Raw genomic sequence first — 22,135 nt, 5'->3', positions numbered from 1 at the left:
AATACCGATAGAAACCATTTAAACCGTAGAGAATCGATTTGTACTTATCTCGATAATTATTTAGATTCCATGCTTCCGTTATAAACGTTTAAAATGCAAAGTAAATGTAGGCGTACAACATATAATTGTTATTTCTTCTAGGAACCTGTTAAAGACAAAAAAGGAAAGAGGTTAAAAAATAATTGTCAGCGGAATAAACCTTAAAACGGTTACATCATTTATCGACATTGATTAAAATTCCTAAAGTTAAAGCTCAATATTCCGACAGTCACGCCAGAATGATCCTATACCTTAATGCGGCCAAAATATAGGGTGTATACCTTATCGAATCTGTGCAGCTAGCTGCTATTATTGCGAATTACGTTTTACCAAGGAAACATATCGTGGGTCTGAATCTATTAAATATACATAGAAGACTATTATGTACACGTAACAAAATATAAATTGCTATGGAAATTCATTTATCAAATAATTATGCGATTACGTCTAATCGTGATAGCACGTTAACCTAATTACCGAAGATTCGCCATGGCCTCTTCGTGGAAGCTATTCTACGTAACATCTATCATGTAAAACTCTAATGGAAAAATAAAGTATTTGGCAACGTGTCTATGTATTGTACCTCTAATGGAAGTTTCGCAGCTCTAACTAAGAATGCCCATAAATGATCGATCTTTCAATGATCGGCCCTAGATCGGCATCCCTAGCTCTAACTAAATCACAGTGGAACGAACAAGCAAATCAAAGAAGCAAGCAACCAATATATTCTCCATGCTGCTTCTATTTTAGGGGATGGAGACGAAGAAAGCTGGAACAAGCTGGAACCGACTACTAACGGGAATAGAGTACTGTCGACGATCGATCGTTTCCAATAGCGCTAACGATTAGCATGTTCATACGGATAATAATGATAATGGAGATCCTCTCTACCGCGAACTCTTCTACATATCTTATATTATCGAGAAAGCGATCCGATTACAATTGGATTTGTTAGGAGACTAGAATAATCCACTGCGAAAAGGACAATCAAACCGATCGGTCACGCTCGGCTTGGGAACTTTGACAAGGACGAAAGTTATATCGGACGTGACGGAGACTCGTATGAAATTGGAAAAATAATCTCTATCATCCATGCTACGTATTATCATTGTTATCATTATCATCATCGATCATCTTCTTCTTTTCTTTCTTCATCATTATCATCATCATAATCGTAATCATTGTTTTTATCATCATTGTCGTCATCTTGTGCTAGCTTCCGCTATTCAAAGATTACATACTCCTCTAAGGAATAAAAGCTAACACCTCGGTTCTGTCCCCAAAGTATCCTCTTTAGGTGCAACACTATTTCACATAGATATCTTCAAAACGGATTTTCCGTACGGTAAAAATGTTGCTCGAATTAGTTCGAGGTGTCCTTTTTGGAAAAACGTCGTCGAACACGAGTCGAGTCTTTCGAATGATTCTAACAGTGCTTCGTACGGTTATAGTGCACCATCTTCGTAGAATTAAAGAGAAAAGGAACAAATATGGCCACCGCGATTTTATCGATTCGACTCAAACATTTAACGTATAATTCTTCGAAGCACTCAAAACCAGAAGGGCGCGAGTGAACACTTCTTATACTTTTTGAGTTTGTCTTTTTAGAAATTATTAGGTAAGCAGTTGTACGTAATTTTAGTGATCAAATTTTTGTAAAAATGCCACTGAAAGGCTTAACAATTTGACTGCTAAGTATGGAAGTAAGCTTGTGTCGAAGAGATGTAGGTGATATATTATCTCTTACCATTTATTGGCAATGATTTGCCATTAGCGACAAGGTTTTGCGTGTCATATATCAATCAGCGAATTTATAAGAATTTCCCGTATGAGACAGCTTGTACTGTTATAGCATAAAATTAGTATAAACATAATAATGTTTTAAACTCATTGATTTTCACGATTCGGTCCACGTCTCCTTCTTACGCCGTGGTTCCGGGTGTCCCCTATCTTTAAGACGTTGGAAGCTGAGCAGGGAACAAAATGAATATAGTAATTTCTCCCTAATTCGCGCTCAGATTGCGCAACAACAAAAAAATGGACAATTTGGGAAGAGGGTATACGATTATTCGAGCCTTGCGGCTCATTTTTATAGTTACCGATTGTCAACAACTATAAAAGTTGGGGCCGCAAGGCCTCGAATAATCGTATCCTCTCTTCCCAGATTTTTGTGCACGATCTGAGCGCGAATTAGGGAGAAATTACTGTATATCCGTAAACGTTGGCCTCGCGTGTTCCTCGCGAGTGAAACTGACCAAGGGGACAGACAGCGAGGGCATACTGTATACTAAATCGAAAGATATTGTTGCGTACACTAGGTAAATGTACGCTCCGTCTCGAAACTCTGCGGTCGTTTTGACTATTGTTTTCGATGATTCGTAGAAGATAACAAAGTATGGTTATTACGTAGCCTAGAGTTTCGTATCGTCTGTATTACCATTCCGACTTGAAACGTGTATATAAAAGCTTTCGAACCGCAGCCTTGGCTCGTGTATCGTCAATATCGTTACTTTTGTTTTCTGTTTATCATTTGCTTTTCGCTCTCATTCTCTCCCGTTCTCACTCTCTGTTTCTGTTCGTTTACACGTCTCTGCTCCTGTACGTCTCTGATCCCGGTATGCCTGATTTTTGTCCCTAAGTGTACACGTCCGTGTTCTCAACGGTATGCCGATATTGTCGCTGCGATTAGTTCGGCAGTTCGCTAGTCGACAGAGAAGGGCCGAGAGGTTGTGCTCGCTAGTTAGGGTATGTCAGCTGGTAGTAGTCCCCACCCGCGGAGTCCTCATCGGGGCTTTGCAATTGCTTCACTCGCTTTATTAGCGCGCTAGAACACAAAATACTATCGCTGAATTCACGTCCTTCGGGCCTGCTTTCTTATTTTATTTGTTTATTATTTGTTTCTTATTTGTATTGTCTTTTTTTTGGCTTTTCATTGTACACGCATCTCATTTCATCTTTTTCAACAGTCTTAAACATGTACGGGTGGTTACTTTAATGTAGTTGCGGGCGGTCAATTAACTCGAGCGATGCTGGTTATTTATGAGATACCCGGGTACACGGAGCAATAATAATAAAAGCACCCGGACACTCGGTATGTTGCATCAGTTATTTCGGGTAAATTTATTTGTCTGCTGCAAGTAATGACACACAGCGAAGCAATTATTTTCAATTGCAGAGATCTATATAAAGAGATATAAAGAGATCAACATTTTCACCTAGCAATCTGATCAAACTACTGATACGTTGGCATTTATATACGAAAATATATAAACAAAATATATAAAAGTATTGATATGTTGGCATTTACAAGCGAAAGTGATCTTTAACTTTAAATAATCAATTGTTTCATTGTTTATTGGTAGTCGTAAAAACAGTTCGAAGTAGAAATAGGAATTGTTTCGTTGTTTACCAGAAAAACGACTTGATATCTTTATTCTTGCACAGAAATACAAACAGATCAATATTTTCAGCTAATCGTGGTAACTATGATTCTCAATACCGAGAAACATTAATTCGTTGACATTTCTGTAAAAAAGATCTCTCTCTCTCCCTCTCTCATCTCTAATTCTAGATTCTGTTTAAGTAATTTAAAAAAAAATTAATCACTTCATTGTTTCATTATTTGTAGCAGTAACATAAATTGTCCGATACATCAGATCAGACATAGCGACAAGATTTGTGTATATTCTTTTTAATTATTATTTACACGTATAACCAGAATAATTTGTTAATTGATAGTTTCCCTAATCTCACGGGTACCCGGCTATAGAATTCTGACCTTGAAAATCATGCTTAATGTCAATTACGCGGAAAATGTTTTTAACAAATCTCTACTGGGCTGATGGAGTAGAATCCATTTATTTTCTCCACGAGAAAACATTTTATTACACCCTGTATAGAGTATCAGCAAATTATATGCCGGGACCATTCTGAACTCCCTCGGTTTGGCAGACAACGACACAAGTAACTTGTTACAAGGTTGACCTTGACCTTGACCTTGAAAATTCAAATTAAATAATAATTAAAAAATTCAAGAATTTTTATATTAAGTACGTTCTTTATTCATAGAGAAATGTACGAACGTGAATTTGGCAAAACTGATCCTCGTGACGAGTAGAATACGGCGCAATAAAAAAGTTTGCCGTTTGTTCAATCTTAAATATCTCAAGGTCAGGGTCAATATTGTGACAAGTTACTTATGTCAATATTTACTAAACCGAGGAGTGGGTGGGGTGTAGCATCGTGTTGCGATGATCCCAACACATAATTTTGTAACTCCTTATACATGCCTACGACAATTGCAAAGTAAAATGTGCTACCTGTACATATTGTGTAAGCGTTCCTCTCTCAGGAGAGGGATTACGCCGGTTCATCGAATTCGTTAGCGTTGTTCAAGAATGAGAAGCGTGCTCATGACGTTACAAGGCCAACGGATTCACTAAAACGTTGACAGGCTGTCAACTAGAGAATGGGATCGAGTACATTGCAAGCGGAATCCAAGCTGACAGTTTCGAATATTTTGTGACCACTTTGACAAGGAAAAGCAGTGTTTTCAAATATACGCGAACCATGATTTCTAGACTGCGGATCTTAATGCTAATTCTCATCTCCATACGTAATTTTACAAAAATTTGAATGAAAGAAAAATTTCTTTCGTTAATTATAAGATTACACATTGTAAAAGGAAACGCTATTAGACTTTGTCAATTTATACGTTCTCTTGAATTTAAAAAAAATCTGTACATGCAAATCCGCGGTCTAATGATTACGTTCATCAGAAGATCTCGAATCTCTAAATCTGCGCACAGTTTATCGAATATTACGTACACGTAGTCGAAATTGTATTTATTTATAATTTCGCTCAAATATAATTTGTTTCTTACATCTGACTGATTTGTGTCACAAGAACTTCGGAATAAGATTTCGTTGGCTACTTCTGACTTTATAATTTACATGTTATGATTTAAATGGCTTTAGAGGCATGGCAGTAGAGAAAATGAAAACTGGAAAAAAAAATTAGCAACACAGTCAGAATTCGAATATTATCAGCGAAAGGCTCGATTTTTCTTAAGTTTTCCAATGTACAAGCACTTATTTTAAGGTCCGAAAACAACTTGCATAAAATGTGCTGCACTTACACAAAACATTGTAATTACATTGCGAACATGCTGATTGGAATCTCCTTAATTCTGAATACTAATGAAACCCATGAAATGAAACCCGGTTATTAAAACTGACTTGGGTTCTGAGCACGCGTTGAACTTGATCCCATCCGTACTGTCAACGTCGTTGTGACTCTCTTGCAGAATAGAACGACAAGGCAAAACAAAGACACGGTAAACAAAGAACCCCGTGAAGCTAGTACACTTATTGTTATGCGACGAATTGTTGTACTAGTAGCTGGCTGACGATTGCCTTTGTCATTCTCGAGGGTAGTTTCTCTTTTAGCAATCTCTGCCGGGACACAATGCTCGTCGTTTCGTATGTCCACTGATTCTCCTTTTAACGATAATGATTATGTATTCAAAATACAGCAAATTCTCCCTAATTCGCGTTCAGATTGCGCATTAAAAAAATGGACAATTTGGGAAGAGAAGATACGATTATTCGAATCTTGCGGCTCGTTTTTATAACTGTTGACAATCGGTACAGTAATTTCTTCCCAATTCGTGTTCAGATTGCGCATAAAAATGGACAATTTGGTTAAACGAGATACGATTATTCGAGCCTTTTAGCTCGTTTTTATAGTTATCGATTGTTAAAAATTATGAAAACGACACGCGAGGCTCGAATAATCGTATCTCCTCTTCCAAAATTGTCCATTTTTGTGCGCAATCTGAGCGCGAATTGGGGAGAAATTACTGTAACTATGAAAAGGAGCCGCAAGGCTCGAATGATCGTATCTTCTCTTCCCAAATTGTGCTTTTTTGTGTACAATCTGAGCGTCGATTAGGGAGAATTTATTGCAATACAGCAAAATGTCGTTAAACGGTTAAAGCACACAGGATGAAGAGCGTTAGGTTAGGACAGGTGACGCTGACAGGTGTACGCTTGACCTTTAACCCTCGCACAACACTCGTGTTTCCGAGACAGACCACAGATCGTACAGACGACAATGTTTCACGCGGCAACCACCATTTTTGCATACAGTGAAGAGCAAACGTGTACCAATGCGACCATTCCTTCCTTAAATCGTTATTTATAAAATTGCAAAACGCAAGAAGCAAATACTTTATATTAAATTTCGCTTACCAAACGATCGATATTTTAATTTCGTTACATTTAATTTATTAGCTATAACATCATATGTATTTATGTCTTCTAAGAATGATATCTTGTTTATTTAATATTCGGGTTCAGGTTCCTTCGCTGCTATAGCAAAGCCAAGAATACTTAAAAGAATGATTCTCTAGAAAAGTGTTCAATCTTGCTCGTGACAGTATATGGATCTACTTGAATTTTTCAGCACTAATTTTTGTTAATTAAAAATCGTTGTTGATCTCGAAGATATGATTTAATGAATATGTAAACCGACAATTTTTCTTCATATAGTTTTGATACCATTTTTGTTAGATCGACGTTAATGTTCTCATTTGGTATAAAACAATGATTTAATGCACTTCAAATCGTTACCAGAAAATTCGAATTCAGATGGAACGTTTGTAATCCTTAAGTACCCTTCTACTTCGTTCCACTGCATGGAAAATTTGATTAGTTGTTAACCTAGCGCATACACTCAGAAAAAAGGGCGATACTAACTTCTTAATATTATTTTATTTATTCTATTGTCTCTGTTAACTTTCCTTGAAAAGGACATATTTGGTCTTTGATCGTTAAAAGATTATCGATGAGACGAAGACTTTAAAAAAATCTACTAAATATTTACATGTTAGTAATTTAAATGTGTTTTTTACTCATCATAGTTACAGCCATAGGATGTGGATATCGGTTTTCTTTTTCCTCTAAGAAATTATTAATATTAAAGAAGTTCTAATCGCTGTACCCGCAAAATAAACCGTTGCTATAATCATTATATAACCATAATTATGTTAACATCCGGAAGGGGGTGATTCCTGAGGTTATTTGAAGTAACTTTTTCCTCAGCGAAAATGTTTATGAGTTTGGCTTTGTTTATGAGTTATTAACGAAAAACTGTGACCAACGAGAGGCGAGCTCGCCTAGGACTAGGCGGCCGATCCGTTGGAAATATCTCGTTGGCTCGGCCGCTTCGTGACAGCTGAGTTCGCCTCTCATTGGTCATTGTTTTTCGTTAATAACTCATAGCCAAAGCCGCGGATTGCATCTTCACTAAGGGAAAGGTTACTTCAAATAACCTCAGGAATCGCTCCTTTCCGGGTCTTAATATAATTATAGAATACCCTGATGTTGGAATTGCAAATTGTTTAGTACAGTATTTATAAAAAGAAACATGTTTTCACTTGAAGATATATAAAGAAATATAAACTTTATGGACTAATTTTCTGTGACAAAGTCTGTAGAAACCCACAAATTGTTCAACGAGGATTAATGGTCATTAAGACTCAGCATATCACGTAAATCGTTCTCGATTAAAGAGGCGGGTAAGGAATTGTTTCTTTCTACAAGGCACTTTTAACAAACTTCTTGGTCTATCACAGGACATTGTCATTTAATAACGTTTGGTATCGTTTAATTCATAGTCGGTAGGTCAGAAAAGTCTACATACACCCGATCAGCTTCAAATATTCAAAGAACAAAAAGATTTCGTATATTTTATGGACGATGTTACTTAAAAATTCGATTATACTCTGAAAATACCTTCTCGCGATTGTTCATCTGCAAATACAAATAAATTGGAAGCGCGAAATTATAAAATTTACTTCACGACAAAGAGAGAGAGAGAGAGAGGGAGAGAGAGAGAGAGAGAGAAGGAGCGAGAGAGAGAGAAGGAGCGAGAAAGAGAGTAACACTATCGCGTCTGTACAATCGTCCAGAAAACAATCGGTTTGTGACGTATCCCGCGCGAGAGTGTAAAAAGGGAAAAAAGAATATATAAAATATTCTAGGAATGAAATGAAATAACTGTATGAAAAGAAATATTACAATTGTATATTACAATTAGCGTCGCGATACTCCACAGTCCAAGCGAACAAGCCAGAAATCGTTGATCTGAAATTATTCTCGCAACGATCAGATGCTTCGGTGTGATTCTACGTTTACAACACTAAGGGATATTATTATTGTTCAAAGTACTATCTACGAGTCCAATCGGCTACGATCTTAAATACATTGCAGACTGATGGAAATTTGTGAACAACCAAGGAAAGAGATCGATCGACAATCGATCGAATTGTCATCGTCGGTTTATCGTATCATGCAGCATACACAATAAAAAGCGCAATTGAACGACGGGAAGATACGAAGCAGCTATAGGAGATAATTGTAAAAGAAATCGAGCGGCAGGATAATACCAGTGTAATCCAAGCTACGGAAAAACTTGCGGTATCTGGTGGCGATGAAAATATTACCTGTATCGGATTTTATCGAATATCGAATAACGTTTCTTAACAAACAGCGCGCAATAATACGTCACTGCTGCCGACACGATTTTCAGTATTGACGCTTCCACGATTGTTCACCGCTGATTATTTTATAACCTTTGCACTCGGACCTCACCTCTCAGGGCAACAATCGCTGCTGCTAATTATCGATTCTGCCAAGATAAGAAATTTTTACTTAAAACTTTTATCAATACACTTTTATATTAAATTCTATTTAAACAGTGCTATCATTTTCAACGTTACATTATTTTAGATCTGACATGATACTTATAGCTTCGCGAATGAACACGTTCAAGTTGCTAATAGATGATCTGGAAAAATTCTCCGAGTACAAAGGGTTGGAACCTACGATTCACGGCGAAGGATTAATTGTACTGAATTTAGCAATAACAACAGGAATTTCGATAGTCAACAAAGCATCCTGAGTAATGAAATGAAAATAATATATTTCGAGCTTGTTGTGTGAAGAATGTTTCAAGGCTTCTTGTTAATGTAACGCAGCTATTACCGAATTGATAAGTAATTTGTTGAAATTGTTAAGGTCAATGGTGGAGTACATCCGCAGCTATGTTGCGTGTTTACATTTACGTTTGTAGACCGACAAATTTGTTTTCTTTTTTAAGTTTCGTTACGCTTGCGCTGTGGAGAATATCCATAGGAAACGTCAAACAATTTTTGCTTTTTGTTACTTTTCTCCTTTGCCACGTGTTTGTTCATTTTCCTAAATACCTTGAAATCTATAAAAAATGTGAATAATTATGACAATTCTAAGGTTTTGTAATCAACATGACGGTAGCGTACAATTTTTTGAAATGAAAGAAAACTCTTCGTCTGTTTTTTTTTATTTCTAAATTAAAGAATGTTTGAATATGTTTTAGCATTGTAAAAACAAAAAGTAGCAAGAACGAAGAACTGTCTGATATTTCTATCGCGTCCTACTAAAAAGACAGACTCGAAGAAACTGAAACTTGCATAACACGTTAAGCGCGTCAACGAAAATCGGTCACAAAAATTCCCACCAAAAAATAATATGCCTAAATATAAAACTGAAGACGGAAATGGAATCACCGGAAATCTCTCCCGTTCTAACAGGAGAAGTTAATATTATCATGTTAATTTTTTGATGTTCTTCCGACAACTGCTCGTAAATTCTTTCCTGCGATCTTGGGAGAGAAGAGAGCGGCAAGATGTGGACGGCAAATAAACATTATACTGATTGATGATGTTTATAAATGCTACAAGATGTCATAACATCATCTGTATATCATCTGTATAGCGTTCAGAGTTGAGAGAGATCTCGCGCTATAGGGTTCCTCTTGAGCATTTCAGTCGAAGCGCTAGTATACAGAAACGTGACTGAACGACTATAAATATTGAATCAGCACCTCCTCGTGCAGCACTGTGTCTGGAATAGCAGCTTCAACGCCTAACTGATTCGTCTTTTTCATGATCGCTAATACTCCGTGAAATTGTATTATTGCAATAAGTATTCCATTAGATCGTTCCATAATTATATATACAATTCATAATGTCTTTACCTTTTGAGTAATTAAATTAGCTTCGAGTAACATTGAAGCTAATTAAAAACATAGATCGAAAACTGAAATTGTATTATTGCAATAAGTATTCCATTAGATCGTTCCATAATTATTTATACAATTCATAATGTCTTTAACTTCTGAGTAATTAAATTAGTTTCGAGTAACATTGAAGCTAATTAAAAACATAGATGGAAAACTTCATACTGAACATTCAAAATATTTAACCTTTGAAAGAACATGATAAATAATATAAGAAAATTATATTTGACATTGATCGTAACGTTTGTATGTTAACATTTAATTATGTCAATGATTGAAAAATCTATTTTATCGAATATTTCCAAAACTGACGAAATTTTCGAAATACATCGCGCGTCTTTCAGCGACGAATATCTTTCAATCGGAACAGATTTTTGGGAAAATATTTTTTTTTACTTTAGTGGAACTTCACGGAAACTTTATAGTGACTTTCAAAGGACAAGGCTAACTAACCAAAGTTGCTCTAGAATATATGTAACTGCAGCAATATTTCCGGGTGCAGATAAAGCCACAGCAGAATTTAGAATTTCAGCGTGAAGCTATAATATTTCACAGAAGTGAAATATTTATTTGCAACATTCAGTAAGCGAAATGTCTATATTACATTGGAGGATCCAGAACGATGTAGGATCTATAGCAAAATTAGATACTTGTTCAATTGTGTATGCAGTATTTGCAGAAATAGTAAAAACATGCATCATCGGTATGCCAATGAACGTATTCGAACCCGTGCATTGTTAATTATTTTCATACCTTACCTCGTATTAAAATTTGGTTGGCCTTTAGGTGTAACAACCTCTTTAATTGTAAGTCGATGTTCCATACTATGCACAAATGTTAGCCTGACACATCGATAACGTTCTACAGTTCTATCATTTTCTTGTTCGGTACTTTTCTGCTCTTTATATTGTAATTAATTAGACTACATGATTTAACCTATGCTGGCTGCGTAGCTTAATTTTGATGAATGAAACAAGATGACGTTAATTGGTCCTCACGTGTACAGGATATCAAGAAAATAATGGTCATTTCTCTTAAAGGTTATACTCCACAAGATATTGGATGACTATTTGTAGGGAAGCAAAATTGTTATTAACAACAGTGTAAGTTAATGTTAACCATACGTCGATGTATCCTACTTTTTGAAAAGGCAAGAACTTCCAATAAGAAGCTGTGTATTTTCTTTGCATAAACGGTCAAAATTTTCAAAGTTCTCAGTCAACAGAATATGGTACTCTTCTTTTTACATCTGCAACGTTGAAATATCATAAGGGCCGTGGTGTGCCCTACTGTCGAGGGACACTGCGGTCAAGCCTATTTAGTTAGGCTAATACAGTAGTATGGATGTCAGTGAGACAGGGTTACGAAGTCAAGGGCTAATTTCCTTACCGTCGTGTCCCTAACTGATGGGGCTCCCTTACAGAGGTAGCCCTTATGACGGTTTAACATTGCAGACCTAAAAGTAACCGAGAAACTGAACTACCTGAAAAATCTCAATTGTTTATTAAATGGAATTATATATATGAGAGACTATATAGTTTAAAAGTATGCAATGCATTAATGTAAACATAATACAACATTATTTTTTAAAATGTTTTGTATCATCAAAATATTTCAATTTCAAAATCGTAAACACGACTCAAAACAAAATAAAGTATTTCCTCTTTTCTCTTTGAAATAGGAAAAAATCGTTGTATCCAACAACGTAGAATGCTTTCTATTCGTAAGTAGACCGGTATACGAGTATTAAAACATTAGGTAACCTCCGATGTAAGATAAGAAGCTAACAGTGTCTTTAGAACAGCTGAATACGCTAACACACTGGATATACGGAAATTTAAAAGAGTTTAGTTTTATTTTACAAGAATGGATTTTTAAGACTTTCAGACATTTGTATCATAATGTATGTCTAAAGAAATAGAAAGATTTCCTCATAAACGCGTCTTCACAATGTCTTCGATTGTAAACGATAAAATTCGGAATCCATTTTTTACGAGTTTTGTTATTCAAAAAAAAAAATTCAATGTAATTCTTTGTTTTCTTAAAAATATATAATGAATAACATATGATATGTATATTATAATGTATAATATAAATATATATATATTTATATTATACATATATTATTCATTATATATTTTTAAGAAAATATATATATTTAAACCGATATCACGTTACACGTCTCCGGCGTATATTCGAAAAAATAGGATTTCAAAAAATTAAATCTATGAGTGCAAGTAAAAGCATTACTTCAACTGAAAATTGATGTTAGGTCATTTCGTAGTAATTTATTGACAACAAAAATGTATACGAAATGCTGACCCTGGCTTGGATTCACTGGATTCTGATGAAGATAGCATCGGCGAAGGAATAGAATTCAAAGAACTTAAGATTGCGTGAAGCGGAAAAGAAAAGAATCAATGCGATTGTTCCTCTTTCTTTTCTTAGTTTTCCTACTTCTCATGTCGATGCAGGTTGCATGTAACAGTGTACCTACTATTTATCTAATATTTTATCTAATTATTCTTTTAATAAAATGAAATTAAAGTGTACAACATAATCTTAATCGTTCTATTTTTAAATAATTTAAACTGTAATCCGATTAATGAAAGTCGAAAAATCGCAAAATAAAAATACCAAATAAATGAAGTACTAGTCGTCGTTGATTTGCGTTACTTTTATGATCCTACAAAATTTGTTTTCACGCATTCGTTTCCGATAAAAATTCATGAATCTTATATTCTACATTGCTAGATCAAAGTGGACACTATAATCCAAGAGTCAATAAAGCCTACTGTCATTGTCAATCGGTTCAAGTAATGCCACAGCTTTCTACCTTGAACGTCGCAGCGTATCATTGCCAATCTTCCCAATTCTACATCTAAATATCGTCAAAAATAACACCGATCTCTCGACATTAAACATTAAAATACCTGCGCGGTGGCTAAATAATTATCTGAAGGAGTTATCAGTGCAGTTTCATTAACTCGTCACTTTTTACCGTTTCTGAACACGTCGCAATGTTCTCGAGACGCCGACTCGAAGGGAAACGACCCGCACTGTCACGTTGTCAGGACGAGAGAAACTGTACCGGAAAAAGGGGGAACGCAAACTGCAGGAGCGCACACGCGTTACTAACAAACGCGACGCGTTTCAAGCTCGAGTTGCCGGCTACGCCATGATACCGATCTGACAGTGACTCACCGAGTGGGAGAGAAGCTGGTTACTAGGTAGGGGTTAGAAAGTGAATCGCGCAGCATGTTCGAAAGCGTGTAATAATGTTGAAACTGTATCGCAATAAAAACCGTGATCTGTCAAAGCCAAGTCAAAGGTACGGTCATTATTTTTCGAAAAGGTGCATCTCACCGATTCTAACGACTTTGGCGATCTATACCCAGGATGTTCCTCCAGTAACTGCACAGCATTTCTCTTCGAAATGGTATTCAAACAAAATTCGAATTGTAAATTTCATAAGAATTCTAAGTATAAAGTTTAATATGTTCCTACGGAATGGTGCACCTCGCTGATTTGCATGACCTTGTAATCTATGGCGCAAAATGTTCTCAACTGTTAACTGTCCAGCGTTTTTATTCCAAATGAATTCCTTTTGTTATTTCATAGGCAATATGAAAGTACAGAAATTACAGAATATAAGAAAGCATTGAAGTTAATAAAATGTTGAAAGTTAACTGCGTTTCTCAGAAAATGTTACAAACATGAAATATTAATAAACATCATCATATTTGGTATCAGAAAACAGCTCAACATGTTCCTGTTTAATTCTGTTCTAATACTCATCGTTTAGCAGACAAACGCTGGGGAGTTGTAGCTCGGGGTAGTTTATACACCGTGTATAAAAATTTGTTTGTGTATGTTTAATGCATGTATATCTTTGACACGAACATTTTCCGACACCCTGGCAGAAATACCATGGTATTCCCTAATCCCAAACCACTCCTAAAACAACAAAGGTCCGAGCAAAGATCAACACATACCTGTAGTATATTATAAATGTCAACGACCTGAGTAACTTTGCTTATTCTATTTATATGTTATTATTATAAGACTAATATATAGGTAATCCCTATTATTATGGTTAGATCGAATAGCACCAGTATTCGAAGTTAATAAAAGAATACCATCCCCTAACATTGGAACGTTAATAACTAAATTAAATATCGAAACCTTTATGTATGAAATACTAGAATCTTTATCTACTAAAATCTTTATCTACTATCTACATTTGAGTACCTCCTTCAAGGATTACGATCCAGTCATGTAAATAAATGTAAATATTAAATATTAGTATGCGAGAGTAAACGCTTATGCATAGACGAATAATTTATAGATAAAGATTCAAATATTTTTTTATAAAAACGAAGACGGGGGGAACTCTGACTCGACGATGTATTAACCTGTACGAGTTCGTACGTTTAAAAATAGCGTGTAATAAATGTCATTTCTCCACTGATAAATCAACACTGGCGACACTTTTTGCAGAAAACTATAATATCGCCTGCTGCCGCCACTTACCGCAAACTCTTGTATAAGGCATCTGCTGGAGCTCAATTGAATGTTACTTACGTAGAAACTTATAAAACGTTGTTACTTGAACTGTAATATAAAGTGTTTCTTTAGTTTTATGAGTATTTACAGTGAGTACAGAAGATTATCTACAAATCTATACAAAGGGGTGCCGTAAGAAGCAACGCAAGCGAAATTTTTCTGTTATAGTGTTACACATTAGACGATTGTTGAAAGATATCCTGTAACTATTACTATGACAATAGTCCTCCCAACGTAATCGAAAGTATATCATTAATTAACATGCCGAAATTATACGATTATCTAACACTGCAGCTCATATATAAATTGAATATAAAGTAGTAAATACCTAGTTATTGGCATGATCACTAAAACGTTAACATTTGTATAATTGTTAATGAGAAATTCTAATAAAAAGCCCAGAGAAAAACTTTTATTTTGTTACATGTAAACGATCATTTTTAGTTAAATAAAAAAATTTCTACTATTTTGCAAGGTCCCCACAAAAAAATTGCGACACTTTATCATAGTTGATAAAAATAGGCTAATAATAAATCGATACCTAATATGAACACAGTTAAGTAGCGTTGAATAACTGTTTATGTTTTCTGTAAAAAATATTGCATTATAGAGAAAACAATTTTATATAAAATATGAACAATATAATAAGTGTAAAAAATGCATAAATGTCACGTATTGCATTAGAAGTAGACCGCAGATTTTATGTATTTATGAGACACGTATATGAAATACAAAAAAGAACTTAAGAATCTGTTTCATTATAACAAATTTGTTGATGTTATTGATAGAAGAAATATATTTTTATTTAACTTTTGGTTGATTTTTATTTTGCATATCCGCAGTCTACTCATAAGCGGACATGTAATTCTTCAATAATAAGCATCACGTGATGATATTAGGTATTAATACGAAGTAGAATCGGTAGGTCATGAATAGACGCGTTAATAATTTCATGGGATTTCACGTTAGCGTCAACACGAAGTAGAATCGTTAAGTCATGAACAGACACGTAAGCAGATCCTTTTTTAGAACGTTCGTTATCAGCTCGACAATAGTCTGCGAGTCTCAACTAGACCGAGGATTTTATGCATTTATGGCAAAATCAATAGGGCTGTTACGAAATGGTGAACGGTAGCGTTCTGGCTTAACGCGGGCAAAAAACTGTTCTTATGAGCAAACCGAATTGAAAAGACTGACATAACTGAACGAAATTATAATAACACAAGTATCAGACAAATATTTAAACTCGATTTTAGAACGGAAAGGTAGCGTTTCTTTTTTCGCCTTCTTGTTTGCTCGCTAAATTTTCTCATTGTTCCATTCCGTGATACTCCGTGCACGCAACACGGACACATAGGAAAACAATTTCTATAGAGTTATGTATTGATTTCGGGGCGAATGTTCTGAGGAACAGAGATATCTCCAACGAACAGACGTCTGTACGTCTGGAACGCAGACTCAGTGTTTCGCACGAATGACTACACCATGCATGCAACGCACAAGTGTCTACCGTATGTAGCATGTTATGGGCTCTGACACATTCGACATATCTATGTGTCTGATCGGACGATCGCATTATTTCACAACGAAGGCTTTGATCGTAGTGAACATGCGATACGTGAAACACAATCGAAAAGTATGTAACATTCTTATCGTTGTGAAGAAGCATCGAAGCTTCGGTTTGCGCGTAGATTCTGCAATCTTATCGTACCTTTAGTGAGTCACCTCTCATCGAGGTTTATCGGGAAAATATTCTATTTGTTTGGTAGATTTAGATTGCCAAACAGTTCTTTCTTAAACGCATCTAAGGAAGATTCATTCGATCATTCTTTATATGCAAAATATGCTAAATTGTACACAAGATTTAAACAAAGAAATCAAATCAAGACAAATTGTGTGCTGAAATTCTTGTAAGGCAACTGAATGATCAAGTAGTCACTTTCTTTTTATGGAGTCATTAGATGTCACGATTATTCAACTTATGTTTAAGCAATGTTGTCTATATATTTGTATGTAGTGAAAGTATTAAAATATGATCATTTATTTGTAGACTGTCAAAAACGAATGGTAATTCTCAGTTTAAAATCTTTCGTACCTTTAAATATTTTTCTTCCTTCCCACCGTTTAGAAAAGCATCTCTATTTTTAATACTGTAAATTAAATTTCCCAAGTAAACTTTAAGTATTCAGTACTATCGTTTACAGCTTTTCCATTCTTAATCTCTGTACACATGTTTATGTGTCATTTCTTTTCTGCTGTATAACAAGAACGTCAGATATCAAATTATCATAAACATTTTTCAAGAATAACGTCTTACAACTATCGAACGGTATGAGAAAAATGTGATTCTTAATCACTTGTACACACAGTTTTATAGTATACTAAATACAGTTTTATAGTGTTACTAAACCTCTCTTCGAAAAATTATGAACAAGAAATTTTTTAACACCATCACAATTCTCGGGTTTGTCACTATATAATTTATTTTTGCTTGTATTAGTCTTCAGAGACAAATTTTCTTAGTCAAGATAAAAGATAAATAAAGAAATATCTTATAAAGTAATGAAAATAAAAATAGCTATAAACACCAGAATTGATACAAAATAAAATAGCATTATTTTTTCTTCAAATATTTGTAATGCTACAGTAAATTGTAAGAGTGATCGATAATCAAATTATCATTAACAGCAAATATTGTATCCCCACCCACCCCTCCGATTAACTTCCGGTATACTTTTGGAAAGTATATAATACAAATAGGAAAATAAATATTTTGTAATAATTAAGATATTGAAATAGATATAATTACATTGATTTATAGCCAATAAACTGCGTACGAATATTTCATGCAGTTGATTTTTAGCTGTCGTCAAGAAAGAGCAAATAATATGAAATACAAATGCTGTTTGTTAACAGAAGCATTGCTACGGTTCTGTCGAATCATTTATCATGATACACTTATAGACGAATTGCTGTATTCCTCTGTAACAATGCTTCACTACTTACCTTATTGATCCTTATCAACTACGAGTGAAAGTTTTACCAACAGTAAAAATTCAATAAATTCATTTATGTTATGAAACACAGGCTGATTCACGTTTCAGCCGTAATAACCGCATATTTCCAATGTACAAAAGAAGAGACATGAATGCGTAACATCTAACACTTCTTTAGAATGTTACAGTCAGTACTATAGTCAGTATAGTATATAATTATTATAGCCAGTAGTAAAACAGTTCAGAAATTTGCAGCCCCGACGAAAGTCTTGAAATGCAATGGCGATAATTTGCCTTGTTGTGCACACAACTAACAATTTTCCCATCAATCACGAAAAACTTTAACACGATTAAGTAACTTTGCAATGAATTTCAGAGACAGTTTATATTTTGTCTTATTTATGATTGCGTGGTATTAAACATTAACACGTAAAGTGTAAACTCGCAGCGAAGCAACACACGGTGTTAACTGTACAGGGTATGCAGTTATTAGACGATGATACAAAAATGAATAAAAAATGAGGAATGGAGTTATCTAAAATTAAAATGAATTAAAACTTTTTTTTTTGTTTGTCCACTAACGCAATAAACACATTTGCTTATCGTGCATCACATTTTGTGAAACTTTGAACAATGGATTTAGGCGTCAGCGTTTTAATGATGTAAATAGAAAATGCATTAGAAAAATGACGAAGGTTTTACAGAAATCTCATAAAAAATAATTCAATTGAATTGAGTTTAAACTGAAGCTTGCTCTTTATTCAACTATTCATGATTCTTCAGTTTATTCTTTCTGTATTGTATAATGAAGAATAGCAAGTCTCTATTTTTCTAAGAATATTGATTAAAATAGAATAAGGACATTAAAAAGTGACTTTATCCCATTTCCTTACATTTTTAATTCATTTTATCACGAAAAATCGTCTGAATTGCGTCAAGAAACACCCTATATTAGAAATGAAACACAAAAAAAGCGATTTCCAAGCTGTAAAACGTTTGAACATGTTAATAACAGCGGTGAGTACACTCAGTAATATTTAAAAATAATACTTGTGGGACTTTCAATGTTTACCAGGTAATGTTCCATGTTTTGTCTAGCATAAGCACATGCAGTATCTGAAAATAATGGGCCACAGGCAGCGATAGAAATGTGAAAAGTTGATATACACACCCCATTTCGTTGGCTGCTTGATTATTGTTATTGGCCGATTCACCGTTCACATTGTTATTAATCGTGTTCGTATTATTAGTTTGCTGGACCGATTGACATGCACCCAACCGAGAGAAAAGATTATGCCAATCTCTCATCACAATCTCACGTTGTGATCGTTCAATTTCGCTCATATCCTGCAATGGTATGGTCGAATCCACCCTAAAATACAAAGAGATTTCACGTTTTAGATAATGTGTAGATCAGGTGAACTTAAAGATGTATCATCACTTAAATGATAACATTACTAAAAGAAGACTAGAAGTTAATAGCGAAAAGCAGATCATTCTGAGAAACAATGTTCTTTCATGTTCAGTATCGTCTTCATGATTTGATCAAGGATTTTAATGGTACCACTTATTTGGTCACGTCGGAAGGATAAAAACTGTTAGAAAAACTTGTTTCGAGGTTTGTCACTTGAAAATACTCACCGATGGTGTTCATCGAAGGAACTCGCGTCGCTTTGTTCGTAATCCAATATCAAATCGTCAGATGCGATTGATTCGCAAGGAGACAGAGTGTCGACACTGCCTGTTCGACTCATTCGTTTGCCATGGTGTGGGCTGTTCGTTGCGTCCTTACTGTATCCCGCAGCTGGAAAATGGAGCAATTGGTGAGTATTGCTAGAAAATGTCCAACTTCTAATATACAGGGCGAATCTGGTAACTGGGCTAGCCTATAACTCTGCCTCTGTTCCAGAGAGCAATTTTGTATTGCTTATCAACCACTATTGTTTAACACTTTGATTGTCTACAGGTCAGCGCAGTTGCAAACTGAAATTTTTTGGACTTTTTAAATGAAACGCTAAAATATTGCCAAGAAACCTTATACAGTGTCCAGTACCGCGGACTATAACTGCACTCAAGTGGGTTATAACTATATATTTCAACGTTAGTTGATATTGTGTAATATGAAGTAATTTTAAAAAATTCAACTTTTTGATATTGTCGCCTAATAAAATTGAAGTTTAATTGTAAAAAATAAAATAATACCCTTAATATTAGTAATCCAAAAAATGTGTGCTTTAGTTGGGCAATTATCGTGATAGAGAAGACTTTTTCTCAAGGTCATATTTTCCAATATTTCAAGCCACATAATTCATACATCCACAATAATCCACAATATTCACACTAATGTATGAATGCTATCATTCCATTCAATTACCATAATCGGCCTAATCTGAAATGCACGGATAACTACTACTCAAATTAAATTGTGCGATGCAACGAACTAAACCTTTGATGATCAAGGTCGTTGCAAGGTCATGTTGTTGCACACTTCTGAACATATCTTTTGATTAGCTGCACGATGCGATAAAAAATATCAATGACCTTTTAGAACTGCTAAAAATAACTTCGAAAAAGATATTGTGAGGATGTTGAAAGGTGAGCCCGTTTAACTGAGACGCCCTGTATCTCGACAAAACAGAAAATCCTTAAACGAAAATAATCAATCCTCTTTACCTGCTTTAGGACTGGATTCAACTAACGTATGGCTGTTTTCGGTAACAAGCTGGCTGGCTACAATAGATTGCGCTTCAGCTCCGATCCTTATGTTCTCGTTCAAAATGAGCCCCGGCTGATCAGCGATCTCGTCGTCGAAGAATTCCCTGCCCTCCGACAAGCTCAACGAATTCGAGGCATTAGTAGGCGTCCCAGGGCTGTCGTCGTCCAACGTATTTACGGACTGTTCCATGGGTTGCTCCTTTCTTGGAGCTTTGACGTCCGATTGCGTAATACTGGCTGTAAGACTGTCGAAGAGACTGTCGACGGGAGAGGTCTCGTCATCTATCAGCGAGGTAGACGTAGCTGCAGCGGCGGCGAAAGCAGGGTCTTCGATGGTGAGCAACACCGACCGCAGCGATGTCCTTGGCATCGTTCCGTTCTTGGCCGGGTTCGCAGCAGCTTGCATGTGGTGAGCAACGGAAGAGGAACGGTGGCATTCGTCGCTGGAGCTCAACGAGTACTCGTCGGCCATAGCTTCTCCGTGTCCGTACTCAGGGTCGTCGGAGCTAGGTGGGCTGAAGTCCGACTTGATGGAGGGAATCTTTTCTGATCGAGACCTGTCCTTGTAAACCTTCTCCTCACCCAGTCCCTCGTCGTACCCCTCCGACGATGTGGTGGACATAGAGGTGGTCGATTCCGCGTGTCTGTTATCTTTGTTCACGATTCTTTGATACTGTGTCGTTCGTTCTCTCACCAGGCCAGTGTTGGCGGCCGTGAACGTCTTCGGCAGCGGGATCACCGATATCTCGGTGACCGTACTGTCGTCATCCCTGACGTCCCTGACATCGAAGCTCTTCCCGTTCACCACCATCCTCAAGTTCCTAGGCCTTCCTATTCCTCGCCTCCTGCTCGGAGAGCCACCGGTGTAATCGTACCCTCGGGTGACGGTGTCGTCCACCATGCAGCCTTGTTGACTTCCTACGCCAGAGTCTTCGGTGCTCGAGCCTTCCTTCGAGCTCGTAGAACCCTTCGATGCGGCAGACACCTTCCTGTTCTGATTGGCTGCTGTTTTCGCAGTTTTGGAGTTCGCGTTGGTCATCCTCACGGCGAACTGCGGCAGCGGCAGGTGGCTGGTGTGCAGAGTGTACCTGCCGACCGGCTCCGGAATACCCGATGGCCTTCGGTTCCCGTCCACGTGGGAGACGCTGCCCACATTGTTGTAAATGGTCACGCTACGCGCCGGCGACCTGATCTTCGATGCTGGCAACGAACTGCACACCACCGGCGCTACTCTCTGCGTTTGCTTCGGGATGCTCTCTTGCTGATGTTGCTGCAAGGTCTCCTGGTTGTAGTGGCTGACCGTGTGGCTGCTGCAGATGTCTCCGACCTTGTTCGTGAACTTCACCTGCGGCTGCTTGTACCCGAAACGGTTCGTCCTCACCGCAATCCCGGTGGCGTCCTTCTTCGGCGGAGCTAATCGAGGCGTCGACCGACCCGACGATAGGTTGCGTATGGCGCCCGCGTTGTCTTCGTCGCGCCTACGATTCTGCTCGGGACCGGCCGATTTCGATCGTGGCTGGATCAGGCTGGACTCCGCTGAGTAGGTCGATATCGCCATGGGGATCCCCGTGGCCTGTCTTCGTCGGAACCCGAACGACGTGGCCGCACCCCGCCTCGAGCCCTTGTTGCAATTCTAGAAGAAATAAACACGGCTTTCAGGATTTCGCCAATCAAAGCTGATACATACAACTTCTTGCCG

General features: G+C 36.6%; 1 protein-coding gene across 9 annotated transcripts in view; it reads right to left on the bottom strand.

Moving 5' to 3' along the window:
* Window positions 1–22,135, bottom strand: part of LOC117222257 (uncharacterized) — an 80,702-nt gene that overhangs the window by 27,275 nt on the left and 31,292 nt on the right. For all 9 annotated transcript variants that reach the window (XM_076523284.1, XM_076523282.1, XM_033473871.2 and 6 more), the window contains 3 exons: window positions 20,395–22,069; window positions 19,363–19,525; window positions 18,893–19,093 (listed from right to left, as the gene is read on the bottom strand). In XM_076523284.1, the coding sequence (XP_076379399.1) occupies window positions 18,893–19,093; window positions 19,363–19,525; window positions 20,395–22,069 (2,039 nt within the window). The remainder of the gene's footprint in view (window positions 1–18,892; window positions 19,094–19,362; window positions 19,526–20,394; window positions 22,070–22,135) is intronic.

The sequence above is a fragment of the Megalopta genalis genome, chromosome 6 (genome assembly GCF_051020955.1).
Source record: "Megalopta genalis isolate 19385.01 chromosome 6, iyMegGena1_principal, whole genome shotgun sequence".
Taxonomy (NCBI): Eukaryota; Metazoa; Arthropoda; class Insecta; order Hymenoptera; family Halictidae; genus Megalopta; species Megalopta genalis.
Note: the sequence above shows the minus strand (reverse complement) of the source record. Positions and strands in the feature narration are given on the sequence as shown.